Source organism: Eucalyptus grandis, chromosome 2, assembly GCF_016545825.1.
Source record: "Eucalyptus grandis isolate ANBG69807.140 chromosome 2, ASM1654582v1, whole genome shotgun sequence".
In the NCBI taxonomy this organism is placed as follows: Eukaryota; Viridiplantae; Streptophyta; class Magnoliopsida; order Myrtales; family Myrtaceae; genus Eucalyptus; species Eucalyptus grandis.
The window spans coordinates 40,916,429-40,930,283 of record NC_052613.1 but is presented as its reverse complement, the minus strand read 5'-3'; the positions used below and the strand labels follow the sequence as shown (position 1 = coordinate 40,930,283).

General features: G+C 36.9%; 1 protein-coding gene and 2 pseudogenes across 1 annotated transcript in view; 1 reads left to right on the top strand and 2 right to left on the bottom strand.

The window, feature by feature from the left end:
- LOC120286215 (uncharacterized CDP-alcohol phosphatidyltransferase class-I family protein C22A12.08c-like) overlaps positions 1-10,719 on the top strand; it is a 38,184-nt gene extending 27,465 nt beyond the window's left edge. The window contains exons 5-10 of the mRNA XM_039306035.1: positions 8,754-8,825; positions 9,202-9,406; positions 9,698-9,793; positions 9,895-9,962; positions 10,150-10,357; positions 10,442-10,719. Of these exons, the coding sequence (XP_039161969.1) occupies positions 8,754-8,825; positions 9,202-9,406; positions 9,698-9,793; positions 9,895-9,962; positions 10,150-10,357; positions 10,442-10,600 (808 nt within the window). The 3' untranslated portion in view covers positions 10,601-10,719. The remainder of the gene's footprint in view (positions 1-8,753; positions 8,826-9,201; positions 9,407-9,697; positions 9,794-9,894; positions 9,963-10,149; positions 10,358-10,441) is intronic.
- On the bottom strand, positions 3,369-7,613 carry LOC120290138 (annotated as a pseudogene).
- Positions 10,720-12,625: 1,906 nt separating the features above from the next.
- Positions 12,626-13,690, bottom strand: LOC120290717 (annotated as a pseudogene).
- Positions 13,691-13,855: the final 165 nt, after the last annotated feature.

Genomic DNA, 13,855 nt, shown 5'->3' with positions numbered 1-13,855 from the left:
AAGTTCTTGGCATTTGCACTATTGGCTCAAGTAGTGGATTTCAACTTGACTGGGCTGCTATGGCTAGAAGGAAGAGAAGGCATATCCTAATTGAAACTCTATAAAGAGTTTTTGCAATTTCTCTTTCCCTAAATTCTATAAGTTCCTTTTTACAAATTACCAGTTTAATTGCATATAAAAAAAATAAATAGGGGCTGGTTCTAGAAAGATCAATATTTTTAAATATATATAAAAGCACTTCGCCCCCTCTTTTATGGATTTGAACCTAACAATATGGGTTGCTATTGTTGGAGGTGTCAAATTTCGTAATATTACAATCACGTGACTTGCAATCCTGTTAATAATTTAAAGATTTTTACTAAGGACATTTGAAAATAATCATTATTTTTGATTTTTTTTATGAGAACTTGAGATGGAGTTAGAAGGTTTACACTGTAATTTAGTTTTTAATGTTAGAGTTGAATTGAGTTTGATGCGAGTATATATATTGCATTGAGTTGAGTGTGAGCATGGGGTTGAAAAAATTGAATTGTCATATTTCAGGATAATTGCACAATCTATCCTAATATTATTATATTGAAGCCTGAACCTATCAATGTTTAAATTTCTTGACTAAATTAATATAGTCGTAAACTTATGAGGAAAAATGCAATAAAATATCAGCTAAGTCTTGTAGAATTTTCTAACATGGTGCTCCACTCATTTCCAATTGTTTAACTCTAACAACAATACCGTGACGCGATAAAACGACGCTGGTTTTCTTCTGATTTAGGGTTGATACCCTAAAAAATCCCAAACTGGTATACCTATGATAAATTTACCCCAAATTATTTTTTTGACCATGAAAAACCCCAAATTGGTACACTCATGACAAATTTACCCGACTGAAAAAAAATAATCCTAAACTAGTATATTTATGAAAAATTTGCCCCAAACTAATTTATTCGACCGCCAAAAATCTCAAACCGGTACATTTGTAACAAATATACCTCATGTTAAATTTGATTAATACCACAAAAAAATCACAAAAACTATAAATTGTGACAAATGGAGAGTAAAATTCCTAATTGGTATATCAGTCAACTGTCACGTGTCATTTAATTTAATAATTCGACATTAAAATTTAACGAAAACTAACATAGGGTAAATTTATCATAAGTATATCAGTCTGAGATAAATTTGTTAAATGTATACTAATTTAGGGTTTTAAATGGTAAAAAAATCAATTTTGGGTAAATTTATTACAAATATATAAATTTTGGATTTTTAAGATATTAATCCTCTGATTTAAGCACTCAATAGGAGAGACAAGTCAATAGGCTCTTTTGTTTTTTTTTTGGAGAGAAGGAGCGGAGGGGGGGGGGGGAGGGAATTTAATTCTCTCCCTTGACCCTTAGGTAGAAAAGAATATAACGGAGTCCCATCTTTTTCCAAATGTAAATGCTACAGTAGAAGTACCGCTTGTCACTTCCATGTCATCAACAAGGCTATCTAATCATTCATTGTCTCCTTAAAAGATGATGATCACACTCTTCCGTTGGCCGGTGCTTAGTACACTGTTAAACCATCATCTGAGGAGGATTGCATCTCCATAATTTTCTCCGTTTGTTGACGCTCCGGCTAAGAAAATGGTCCATCCATGTTGCTTCTTTTGGCTTTACATAATCTCCTTCCTTTAAAAGGTGTTCTAATTTCCAATCCCCTTTTTGACTACGACGACCATAAAAACAGATGGTATTGGTCCTTGAGAATAACTAAATGTTGGCCGATGAAAAGCCGTTAGAGTATTATTGCCTATTTAGAGCCCGAAAGATTTTGCTTCACTTTTGGCCTGGGTGATTAATTAATTCAATCGAGAAAGAAGATGGGACTATAGCACAGACATAATAGGAGTGTATCTTTGATTAAGAGAATGATTAATAAAATATTCTTCCTAAATATAATCATTTATATTGCTTATAAAAATAAACAAACTAAAAATATTTTCATTTTTTATGAAAAAATATTTAAATATAAGTTATTATAGATAATAAAAATATTTATTATTAAATAATTATTTTGAGCGATATAAATAATTATTTTTAGGAAAATATTTATTATTAAATAATTATTTTCGTGAAATAAACAAAAAATAAATTACTAGATTGATTCAGAAATTCTATTCTTAGGCTGAAGTCACAAGAATTCCATGTTGACCTTTGCTCACCGAATGAAGCCCATCTCTTGACATAATAATCATATTGTACATGTGAGAAATGGAATGCGTCTCTAGTCAACATATACAAAGCGAATAACAAAAAACTAGGGATAGAAACAGAATGAAGGACCACATAAGATCCCTGGACATTTTTCCAACTATTGTCCTCTGTGATTTTACAGTTTGGGATTCCTTTCATGATTCCCTGACCATTAACCAAACATGACTTTAAATATACCTTGATTTGCTATGCTCTAGGTGATCTGTAGATTCTAACTTGGTGGGATGAAACATGATTGAATGAACCCTTTCCCTCTTCGGCCTAGCAAAATGTTAGTATTTCAAAGCCGTGCATAATGGAAAGCCACTTTTACGGAGAATTTGTTTTCTCTCTAAATTTTTCAAGGTTGAAAATGAATTTGAAAATCTCTCATCTTGGTTGAACTCTTTTATGTTTACCCCATGCAAGTGGTGGATACTGTGGGGACGTGGTCGACTTTGTATTGAGAAAGGAGTGCGGTTCTCGACATTGTCTAGACAAAAGATACCCTTTCTTTCTGTGATTACTGAACAATCGCCAATTCTTCGGAAGCTGACACGATCTTTCCATTGTGTGTTTTCCTTATCTCAAAAAGTAACTTCCATTCACTAGTCTTCACTTGATTTTGTTTATCGTGTTTAATGTATGACTTTCCTTGAAGGCAGTCCGCATCCCATCTGAATTAGATGGATCACGTGATTTATGGTTCTTCTTGCTCTTTTCTCAGCGCACGCGATCTTGCTTACATGATTTTTGGTAAGTATCCCAATGTTCCTTCTTACATGTATATGAGAATTGTAATTGGCAAAATCTGAAAACTTTCCGGACCGTTCCAATACCATAAAGGGCCGATGTTTGGATCTCCAAATTGAGCAGATGGACCTCATGTTTTAGCAGAGCACAAGATTAGTTTTAGATTGGAAGGCTTGATGCAAAACAAATTCAGAATGGAAATTGCTGAAAATAAGCCGCAACAAGAGGGACCTCAACAGAAAAAGATGCATAACTTATGCAAAGATAAAATAATAATTATAATAATGGAAATAATACATAGTTATCGTGTTGGGTTGATCTCGCGTATGGGAACTTCAGAACAAGCTGATCGTTTGAAGAATACGATGCATAATTTTTCCATCTTTTCACTGCCCTTAATATTCAGTAGCCTTAGAACTTTAAGACTTGCTTAGGATGGCTTCCAAGTTTCCCCAGTGATTTATCCAGTGCAATGTGGAAATCACTAAAAGGAACCAGCTCCGTCCTACAGTTTTGCAGAAATTCATATGCATCCACAATCGAAACACACTATCTTGACGATACAGACTATTGGATATTACTATAAAGATATGGAGACCTAAATACAGCAATTTGAGTAGTGTTACCAAAGACATACTCGTATTTTAACTTCCCATCACGCACTAGTTCCAGCAAGTGATCTATCATTCTTCTGCACTCTGTCACATCATTTGAACTCATGCAATTATGCAGCCAAAATCCCCTAAAAGAAAGATCCTGCAAACCATAACAACCATTATCGTACACTCAAGATGTGCTTTATGATTTAGGAATTAATTCCAGAAGTCAACAGTACTGACTGTACAATTGAACATGAGATATCACAGTGAAATCAAGAAGGAGACAATAATAGAATCGTTGTTTCTATGCCTTTGCTCTAGATCTTTTACTAAAACGCCTCCTATGGGTACAATTGAACTTTAGCATGAGATATCACAATGAAATCAAGGAAACAATAGTAGAACCATTGCTTCTATGCCTTCTTCTTTGCTCTAGATCTTTTATTAGAACGCCTCCTACGGGTATACGTTTATCTTTCGATGTTCAGCACCTACTGCAGGCTTAAAGATGCCTGAGCTATGCTACAGTTACTACTTTCGATTAAGGGATCAAGTGATAGTGATTCTTTGGCCCTAAGAAATCAATGTGGATAATCTCTTGATCTCACGTGCATGATTTTCTCACCAATCCATACTTTGCTTCATTTCTTAACAGGTAATTACATTGCCTCCCCCCTCCCAAAAAAAAAAAAAACTCCCTGTGCGATTGAATATATGGAAGCATTGGTTTACACCATTCCTCTTAGTCTTGACTCTAGGAATAATTTTTTTTTGCTCAAATTTGGTTGCGTCAAATACTGAAAGTGAGATTTTGGGCCAAGTTTAGACAAAAAATAAAACCATAGGGCATTGACCAAGACCGAGACCAAAACATGGACAAGTCAAATTGTAAGGCTTGACTGAAAGAACCTCATAACCATAGGCGGAAAATTTAGTTTGCCGCTTCTTAATTTACCTCGAAGATGAAAGATGAAGTTGATACCGTAATTGGTTTCTTAGACATCCCACCATATGTCACCATGGTTTCTCCCCGTCTAAGGACAAAACGAAATCAGCTCTCTTCGGAAAGATATGGGAAGCACTCAACACTACTTTAACACTTGTTGCACCTAAAAAATTTCATCACCAAGGAAGTAGCATTGCCATCAACACAGTTTAATCCAAGGGCAGGTTCTTAAAGATCACCCTAGTTTCAAGTCAATTAGATGTAAATAAAGAACTCAAGTGCCAATGGCTAAACGTGGATGTGTGTCCATGCATGAGAATATAGTAGAATGGGTTAATGGGTGCATGATACCGGTAGACTCTTGACATTCTTTACTTCTAATTGGCTCTCAGTGAACACTTCCCCAGCACCGAGTTTCTTCAATGCCTCTTTTGCTTCATCAGAGCCAGCTTTGTCACGAAAAGAAAGGGTCATGAAAGCCCAATAAAAACCAATTTTAGTTACTGAAATGGAGTGCTAACTGCTAAGTTGAAAAAGAAATTACGAATTCTACTAAATTCATCCTAGATGTCACATAGGAACTAATGAGCTGGCTAAAGAGAGCTCTACTAAATTAATGTGTCAAGCACTGCAAAATGTTTTCTGACCTTTTTTGTGTCTCATCACAGAATTTAAAAAATCACTGCAGGAAGTTGCAAAGTAAGAGAGGTCTTAGATATACTAAAGGTAATTTTCCACCAGCAACCACAAAAGATGGAATTACCAATGCCCCAGTAGTATGATGATCTAAACATACCAGCAATCAACATCTAGAACACATGATGACTGCAAAAATAGTAGAAGCATCATCTATAGTAACAAGTCACTTCTGATGAGCAATGCAGAAACATATCTTTTCACTTCACACTTCAATTAACTGCCTTTGCCTTCAATAGATTCAAAAAGAAAGTCCTTCTAATCTTTCCTATACATGTTACCCCATCACAAGACCTCATCTTTATATTGGCAGATTGAAGGATGTTAGTTGATGTACCAAAACCAACCTAAAGTATTGTCTTACTTTCTTTGATAAGTTCAACATAATCAGTTTCTCAAAATGCCCTCATAACAGAACCATTCTTGCATGCCAATGCATGAACTAATGCTCAGTTAGCCTCATAGATTCCTGCCCATTATAGCACCTAGCCAGAGATTATAATTTCCTCGAATAAGTGATCACACTCCGTGTTACTTTAAGTTTGAAAGGGTCAGCTACAGTAACACAAGCTCAAGATCCACTTCTCCTTGTTTTTCAATGCAAGAGATCTTTGTCAATCACACCATCTTCCATAAAAACCTGAGATATGAGAATGCTGAATATTTTGGCACATTTTTCAATTTGTAAATTGATATATCACTGCCACAACCAAACATAATCAACATATTTGTGCATCTGGCAATTGTTCATAACTTTTAGTCCACCAGCAAGGTTCGTAATTAGAACAGGAAAAGACAAAGTTGCCACAAGTAATTCAGTCCCCAAAGAGTTCCAACTTGTCATCATAGAGCTTGAATTTCAAATAGAATTCGGGCTGTGTAACCATCCAAAGTTACTTTAGAAGCTAAGTAGACAAGAGCTCAATGCTTTCCCGCAGGGGGCAAAAAAAAAAAAAAAAAAGAGGCTTGCTAGCAATGGTTAGGGTAGATCACTGAAAAGAGAAATAAAAGCAAACCCACACACACCCTTGCTATCTAAAGTCTACACAAAAGTTTTAAACAACAATAATTTGACAAAAGTTATACGGTGTCAAGGTTACTAAAAGCTTTCAAAAGAGCACCTGTCCCTAATTATGTTGATGCTATGGATGCCGCGGGATTTCGCAATTTGGATGAGGCATCGACCCACCATACTTGTAGCCTCATTTTGCACAATAGAATCCCTTAATTATCACAGCTGATTAGGACAACTTTCAAAAATTGCTTATGGTAAAACTTGGGGGACAGCTAAGAGGACTTCTGTACTATCTATATACTTGGTTCCAAATAGGTGAAGTCTCCAAGCATTTTGAAAGCGGTTGGAGGCTTAATTGAAATTGTCGTGGCATATTCAATAGGAGAATTCTTATCAATTTTTTGCCACACACTCTGGTCTTTCATAATGTAAGTCTGCCATGTCCCTGAGCACAAAAACTATTTCACCTTTCAACACACTCAAATTTACAATGGGTAAGTGCTAGACATGGATGTTCTGCATAACAAAACAAGTCAGTACTTATGGAATGCAAAAGTATCTTTTATTTATGAAGACTAATACTAAGGTGTGTATAACAGTTTTGATTTTCTTTTGGTTGATATTCCACTTGTTTCTCTTCCGCATCTAATCAAATTTTCGCCAGGTTGAAAATGTTAAACATGTTGGAGCAAAGATAGAAGATTATCCTTTGGCTGGATAAAAAATCATTCAGAAGTGATAAACTACGCTACAAGCAAATAGTAAAAAAAAAAGAAAAAAAGCAATCGTTCATTTTTTGTGTCTATCTCCATTGCATCCTATTTCATTGTATCACACCCTGTTTTTCAATATTTGAGAATCACCATCTACATCTTGATGTAGGTTTGGGATAACCATTGGTTTCATAGTCCTAGGGTGGGGCCATTTGCGACTAGCCAATTGAGAATTTCTATACGTACATGCACCAGGTGCACCAAAGATGGAGTTAGCGATTCTCTCGAGAGGTTCCGAGACAAGGAGCCCGAATTACTAGGCCTAAAGAGAAAAATACAACAAAAATGAAAGAACTAAAGAAAAGAGCCCAAAAACGCTCACCAAAATCAAGCTTAACCGTTGAGCTCGGATCCGAATGAAAGGTCGATCCGTTATCGAGGCCTGCCCATCATTTCAACGGGCCCAATTCACGGCTCCCGAACATCGAACGGGAAGACGCTGCGCGATTGGGCCACTCTCTCTCTCTCTCTCTCTCTGTAGACTGTTGAAGCTCGTTCCGGTTCTTTGGAGCTTCATCTCCAGCGACTCGAGCTCCTCGATCTCCCGAAGCGATTGGCCGCGAACAGGACAATGAGGCACCGGCTTTTCACCATCGCCTCGCGGAGTCGCGGCAGAAAGCAGCCGTCGCGGCTTTTCTCACTTTCCATATGTTACCAAATGTGACCGTTCAATAGAATCATCACCAGTGAGTGCCGTGATATAATGGTCAAACCAAAGTTTTCAAGTTGCATGCTGGACGTCATATGCTTATTGTGGTCAATTATTCACTTATCGGCAAGTATTGGTACTTTTAAGATCTAATAGTAATCGTCTTGATGATTTTGAGATTGCTGCTATCTTATGTTTAAGTCATTCAAGCAATTTGAATCTGTGATGCCTTTTGAGATGCCCTTACCTATAATCGTTCAATATGTTTACTCCCTTGAAATAAGAAATTTTGCTTGTTAATTCCTGAAGAGGGGCTAATTAATTTTTACTGCACACTGCTAATAGCAATGGCTGATGCAGGAGGTGGCTTTGCTGAATCCAAAAGAGCCCAGGACTTAGGCCAACTACTAGGAGTCAACATTTTACCTTCACAGGTAGTTCGTCTCTTGTGTTACAAAATTTGCTTGCCCTCACGATTTTGCTTGTTATCAGGTCCAGAACTACTTTGTTTTGTTTTTCTCTCATATTTTGATCAAGATAATTTGCAGGTCATCCAGGGCCACACACCTTTTAAACAACTGGTAAATAGGTAAGGATTTGTTGGATTATCTGCATGACCAATGTCCAATGAGAAATGTGGCATGCTAATGTAAGTCAGGACTGAGCATTTTCGATAACAATTGCTTCTTTCATCTCACTCATGATTATTAGAATCTGCGATCGTGAAATAAAATATTGTGCATGTGTATTATTAGCTTAATAAGAATTCTCCTGTACAAGAATTATTTATAGGTACACAATTTAGTAGGTTGAAAACTGTGAAATTGGACTTTATTGAATGCACACATCTTGTATGTGTACGTGGATATCAAAGAACACATCTAATATCTTCATCTCATGTGCCTTCTTCTTGGAAACCAGGGAAATGCACTACAAATATCATATCATATAATTGAAAAGACATAGAAGAGTGCGTGTGCATGTACTAACTATTCTAAGAGAATTCTGAATAGGCTTTTCTGTTTTACTAATGAATATGCTTCTCTATTTTATTCATCTGTTTCCTAATTGAGGTTTTTGCACAGATTCGAGAACGAACTTGTCGTTGCTGTTGGCAAAGGAGAACCTGCTGCTGTGATGTCCGAATATGGATACAAGTAAATATTTTTACAACTTCTCTAGGTTTGCAAATGTACCCAGCAATGTCTCAATTACTTGCTTGTGCATGCAGGTGTGTGGGTGGGGGAGGGGAAGAGAGATATAGCTTGGCAATAGTAATAAAGATATGTATTTAATAAAACTGATATTGATGGTTATTACTTTAATGTCTAGGTAATACATAGGAGCAAGCAAAGTTAATAAAAAGCACTCAAGTTCTCAGGGACTTGAGTAGTCGCAGGGGAGTCCTCTCCTTAATTCATTTTAGTTGTCCGTGTTCAATACTGTTTCACCTGGAATGCGAATTCCAACAACTTGATTCTCTTTTATTTCTCTCCGGTTGACCCTCTTTCTAGTTGTACCTTTTCTATGCAGAAATGTCCTGTCAATTGATGAGTACACTAGCTACTTTGATGCTATTGATCCACTGGCACCATACAAGAGATGGACAACTAAGCCAGACATCGACCAGAGTACCACTTCCAATGAGATGGTGAAGAGAAAAATTGCTGTACAAACACAGAGAGTTCAGGCAGCATTTGTAGTCAGTGATTCTGTTGATTGGAGCAGAGATATTCAGGTTGTGACCACTCTAATGGATCTTGTCCTTTCTTAGATTATCTAATTCTGCTGTTCAGTCCATACTGGTCTTTTAGTCACGCGAGTTCTAAATCTTTGAACTGATTATGAAAAGACACTAGGCTTTGTTTTGTTTGTTCAGTAACTACTCTGCAACTTTAGTTGTCATCTTTTTAGAAGTCTAGTGGGTGCTGAAATACAGTTTGAAAGAAGTAATAAAATGGAGTGTTATCATCTGTCTATCTGTCTGTGTACTTTAAAATAATTCTGTGATGCTCAAGTTTGAGTTTAGGTGCTCTGTGACATATTGAGAACTGGAGGGCTTCCTGGAAAGGAGACTGGAAAGCAACCGCACCTGTTTTTTGCAAATGATGACCTAGAATACCAGGTATGCTATGCCATCTGTGATGTGAGTTGCATTCTTGAGTTTTTGAAACCTTAGTGGAACTAAAGACTGGCTGATGACTAGCTGACAAAGTGTAAAGGCAGGCTACTTTTCCTGCTGAACGTCTGGGTATGGGAGCTTTCAGGATTGCATTAGAAGCAATCTATAACAGGTAATAGTGAGGTTTCCGCTTCTCAATGGTTAGTTCTGCATGGAGTTTGATATGATATTTTCCACAAAAAATTAAAGATTGGCCCATAAGATCCTTGTGTAGGCCTAATTTGCCTCAATGCAGCATAGCGACATGCATTAATCTTCAATCTTATGTTGCGCATTGTTTACTTGTCCCTGTTCTGCAGAATACATCCCATTCCTCTGGCATATACATTATACGGGAAGCCAAATTCATTTGTCTATGGAAATGCTGAGACAATGTTAAGGAATCTTATGCCATCTTTGTTAAGCAACCTAGATGTGGAGAATACTACAAACTCTGGAATTGGTTGTTTCAAAACCCTATACATGATAGGAGATAATCCAAAAATCGACGTTAGAGGTGCACGGCAGGTATATTTCTTACCAAAAATTATAGTTTATTATATCAGTGAATTTATTTCGAAACATAATCACCAATACTCCCAACTCCTTCAGGCAGGAGATCCTTGGTTTTCTATATTAACAAGGACTGGGGTATTCAAGGGAAAAAATAATCATTCAGAGTTCCCTGCTGACTTGGTGGGTATTTGTACTCTTAACAAAATTTACACATCTCTGTCTCTCTCACTCTTCCTCGTATGTATGTTGGGGTGAGTTGATGGTAGGTTCCTACGTATGCAAGTCGTGTTCATTCCAGCATGTTCACTTCTTTGGTTTAGAGATTTTATATCTGTGTTCCTAGTGGAAAGTCATGGTTGAGAATGCAGATCTTAGATTCCGCCAGGAAAACATTAAGAAGAATAGTTCACTGTGCAATCACTTAGGCCTTGTTTGGTTCACTTTGGAGTAAGAAAAGGAAATGAGATCCCATTGCAACTCATCTTTGGTTTTTTTTATCATTGTGGAATCAAATTACCTAGGTTATGGATTCTCTTTAAAATGCAGAATTGGATTGCTCAGGTAGAGGTGGTACTGGAATTCCTAGAAGAGAAAAACATTTGCGAACTCTACCCACTCAGTAGCTTCATCCTCTTTAAATCCTACAAAACCAGAACTTTCTCTCCCTCCCTCCCTCCATTCATCATCTTCAAATCCTTCCCACGTGAATTTCGCCTGCCTCTTGATTCTATAGCCCTCACATTCCTCTACTAGGCGAAATCCTTTCTCTCTCTTGCCATTGTGAAACTTGTTTGGGTTCTTTATGGAGACATCAGCGACAAGCATCATGTAGGCTTTTTGCAGTTCTTGTGATTGGTCTTTGACTCAAAACACAAAGAGGATAAGAAATAAGAATAATAGCTTAAGGTAACTTCTGTGCAGTAGTTTGAAGTTCATAAAAATGGCTTTATCTTCATCACTGTGGATTTTGTGCGAAAAATGCTTGACTTGCAAGATTTTGATGAGTTTTATATAATTGGTTTGTAAAAATGCTTGTGTGAACTGTAAAATCATTTGGAGGACAATGATCGGGAAATTGTTGAGGGATCTTATGTGGTTCTTCGCTCTGTTTCTATCCTCCGGTTTGTACATGTTGATTGGAAACACATTCCATTTCTGACATGTTTTAACTTCATTTGGCAACTCACGTTGGACATTTCTCTCTTCATTGGTAATTGAGACCTAACAACAAAGAAAAAAAAAAAACCCACTCCTAGGAATTTGATTGCTTAGAACGGGATTCCTTTTCATAATTGCATGGCCATGAAACATGGCCTTAAGTGTTTGAGGTGTCCCATACTTACGTACCTTGATTTGCTATGCTCTGGGTGATCTGTAAATTCTAACTTGGTTGGATGAAACATGACTGAGCGAACCCTTTCCCTATTCGGCCTAGTGAAATGTCAGTTTTTCAAAACCATGCACATCTTTTGTGGGGAACTTGTCTTCTCCCTAAATTTTCCAAGTTTAAAAATGAATTCGAAAATCACTCATCCTGATCGAACTCTTTTTTGTTTACCTATGTAGGTCGTGGATACTGTTGAGGATGTTGTTGACTTTATCTTGAGAAAAGATTGCGGTTCTTGACATCACTTAGACAAAAGATGCCTTTACTTTCTGTGGTATCTGAACAATTGTCACTTCTTTGGAAGCCGGTACGATTTTCCATTATGTGTTTTCCCTATCATAAAACGTAACTACCATTAGCTAGTCTTCTCTTGATTTTGCTCATTGTGTATGTATGACGTTCCTTAAAGGCAGTCCACATCCCATTTAAATTAGGTTAGATCAAATGAATAATTTATGGTTCTTTTTACTCTTTTCTCAATGCATGCGATGTCGATTACATGACTTTTGGGAAAGTATCCCAATGTTCTTTGTTACATGTATATGAGAATTGTAATTGGCAAATCTGAAACTTTTATGGACCCTTACCAAAGGGGGCGATGTTTGGATCTCCAAATTCAGCCGTAATAGACAGACCTCATGTTGCATGAGATTAGTTTTAGATTGGATGGCATGATGCAAAACAAATTCAGAATGGAAATTGGTGAAAATAAGCAGCAACAAAATTTCCTCAACGGAAAAGATACATAACTTATGAAAAGAGAAAATAATAGTAAGGGAACAGATACATAGTTATTGTGCCCGGTTGATCCAATGCCTCAGAACTTCAGAACAAGCTGATCATTTGAAGGATATGACACAGGATTTTTCCTTCTTCTCACCGCCCTTATATATTCAGTAGCCTTGGAACATTAGGACTTGCCTAGGATGGCTCCCAGGTTTCCCCAGTGATTTATCTAGTGCAACATGGAAATCACTAAAAGGAACAAGCTCGGTCCTGCAGTTTTGGAGAAATTAATATGCATCCACAATCCAAACACACTCTCTTGAGGATAAATACTATCGAAAATTACTATAAAGATATGGAGACCTAAATACAGCAATTTGAGTGGTTGTTACAAAAGACAAACTTGTATTTTAACTTCCCATCACGTGCTGGTTCCAGCAAGTGACCAGCAAGTGATCTATCATTCTTTTGCACTCTTACATCATTTGAACTAATCCAATTATGCAGCCAAAATCCCCTCAAAGAAAGATCCTGCAAACCATAAGAACCACTATTGCATTGGTTTATACATTCCTCTTAGTCTCAACCCCAGGGATAATTTTTTCGCTCAAATTTGGTTGCGTCTACTACTGAAATTGAGATTTTGGGCCAAATTTAAACAAAAAATAAAACTATAGGTCATTGCCAAGACTGAGACTGAAACATAGACAAGTCAAATTGTAAGGCTTGATTGAAATAACCTCATAACCATAGGCAGAAATTTTAGTTCGCTGCTTAATTTACCTTGAAGATAAAAAATGAAGTTGACAGTGTAATTGGTTTCTTAGACATCCCACCATATGTCACCATGGTTACTCCCCTGCCTGAGAACAAAACTAGATCAACTCTCTTCAGAAAGATAAGGGAAGCACTTGACACAAATTTAACACTTGTTGCACCTCAAAAATTTCATCACCGAAGAGGCAGCATTGCCACCAACACAGTTTAATCCAAGGGTAGGTTCTTTTAAATCACCCTAGTACAAAGTCAATAAGATGTAAATAAAGAACTCAAGTGGTAATGGTCAAAAATGGATGTGTCCATGCATAAGAATATAGTAGAATGGGTTAGTGGATGGATGGTATTAGTAGACTCTTGACATTCTTTACTTCTAATTGGCTCTCGGTGAACACTTCTTTAGCACCGATTTTCTTCTACGCCTCTTTTGCTTCATCAAGGCCAGCTTTGTCACAAGAAAAAGACGGTCATCAAAGCATAGTAAAAACCAAATCTATTTACTGATATGCAGTGCTAACTGCTAAGTTGGAAAAGAAATCAAGAATTCTACCAAATTCATCCTCAGATGTCAAGCACCACAAAGTGTTTTTTGACCTCGTTTGTGTCTCATCACATAATTG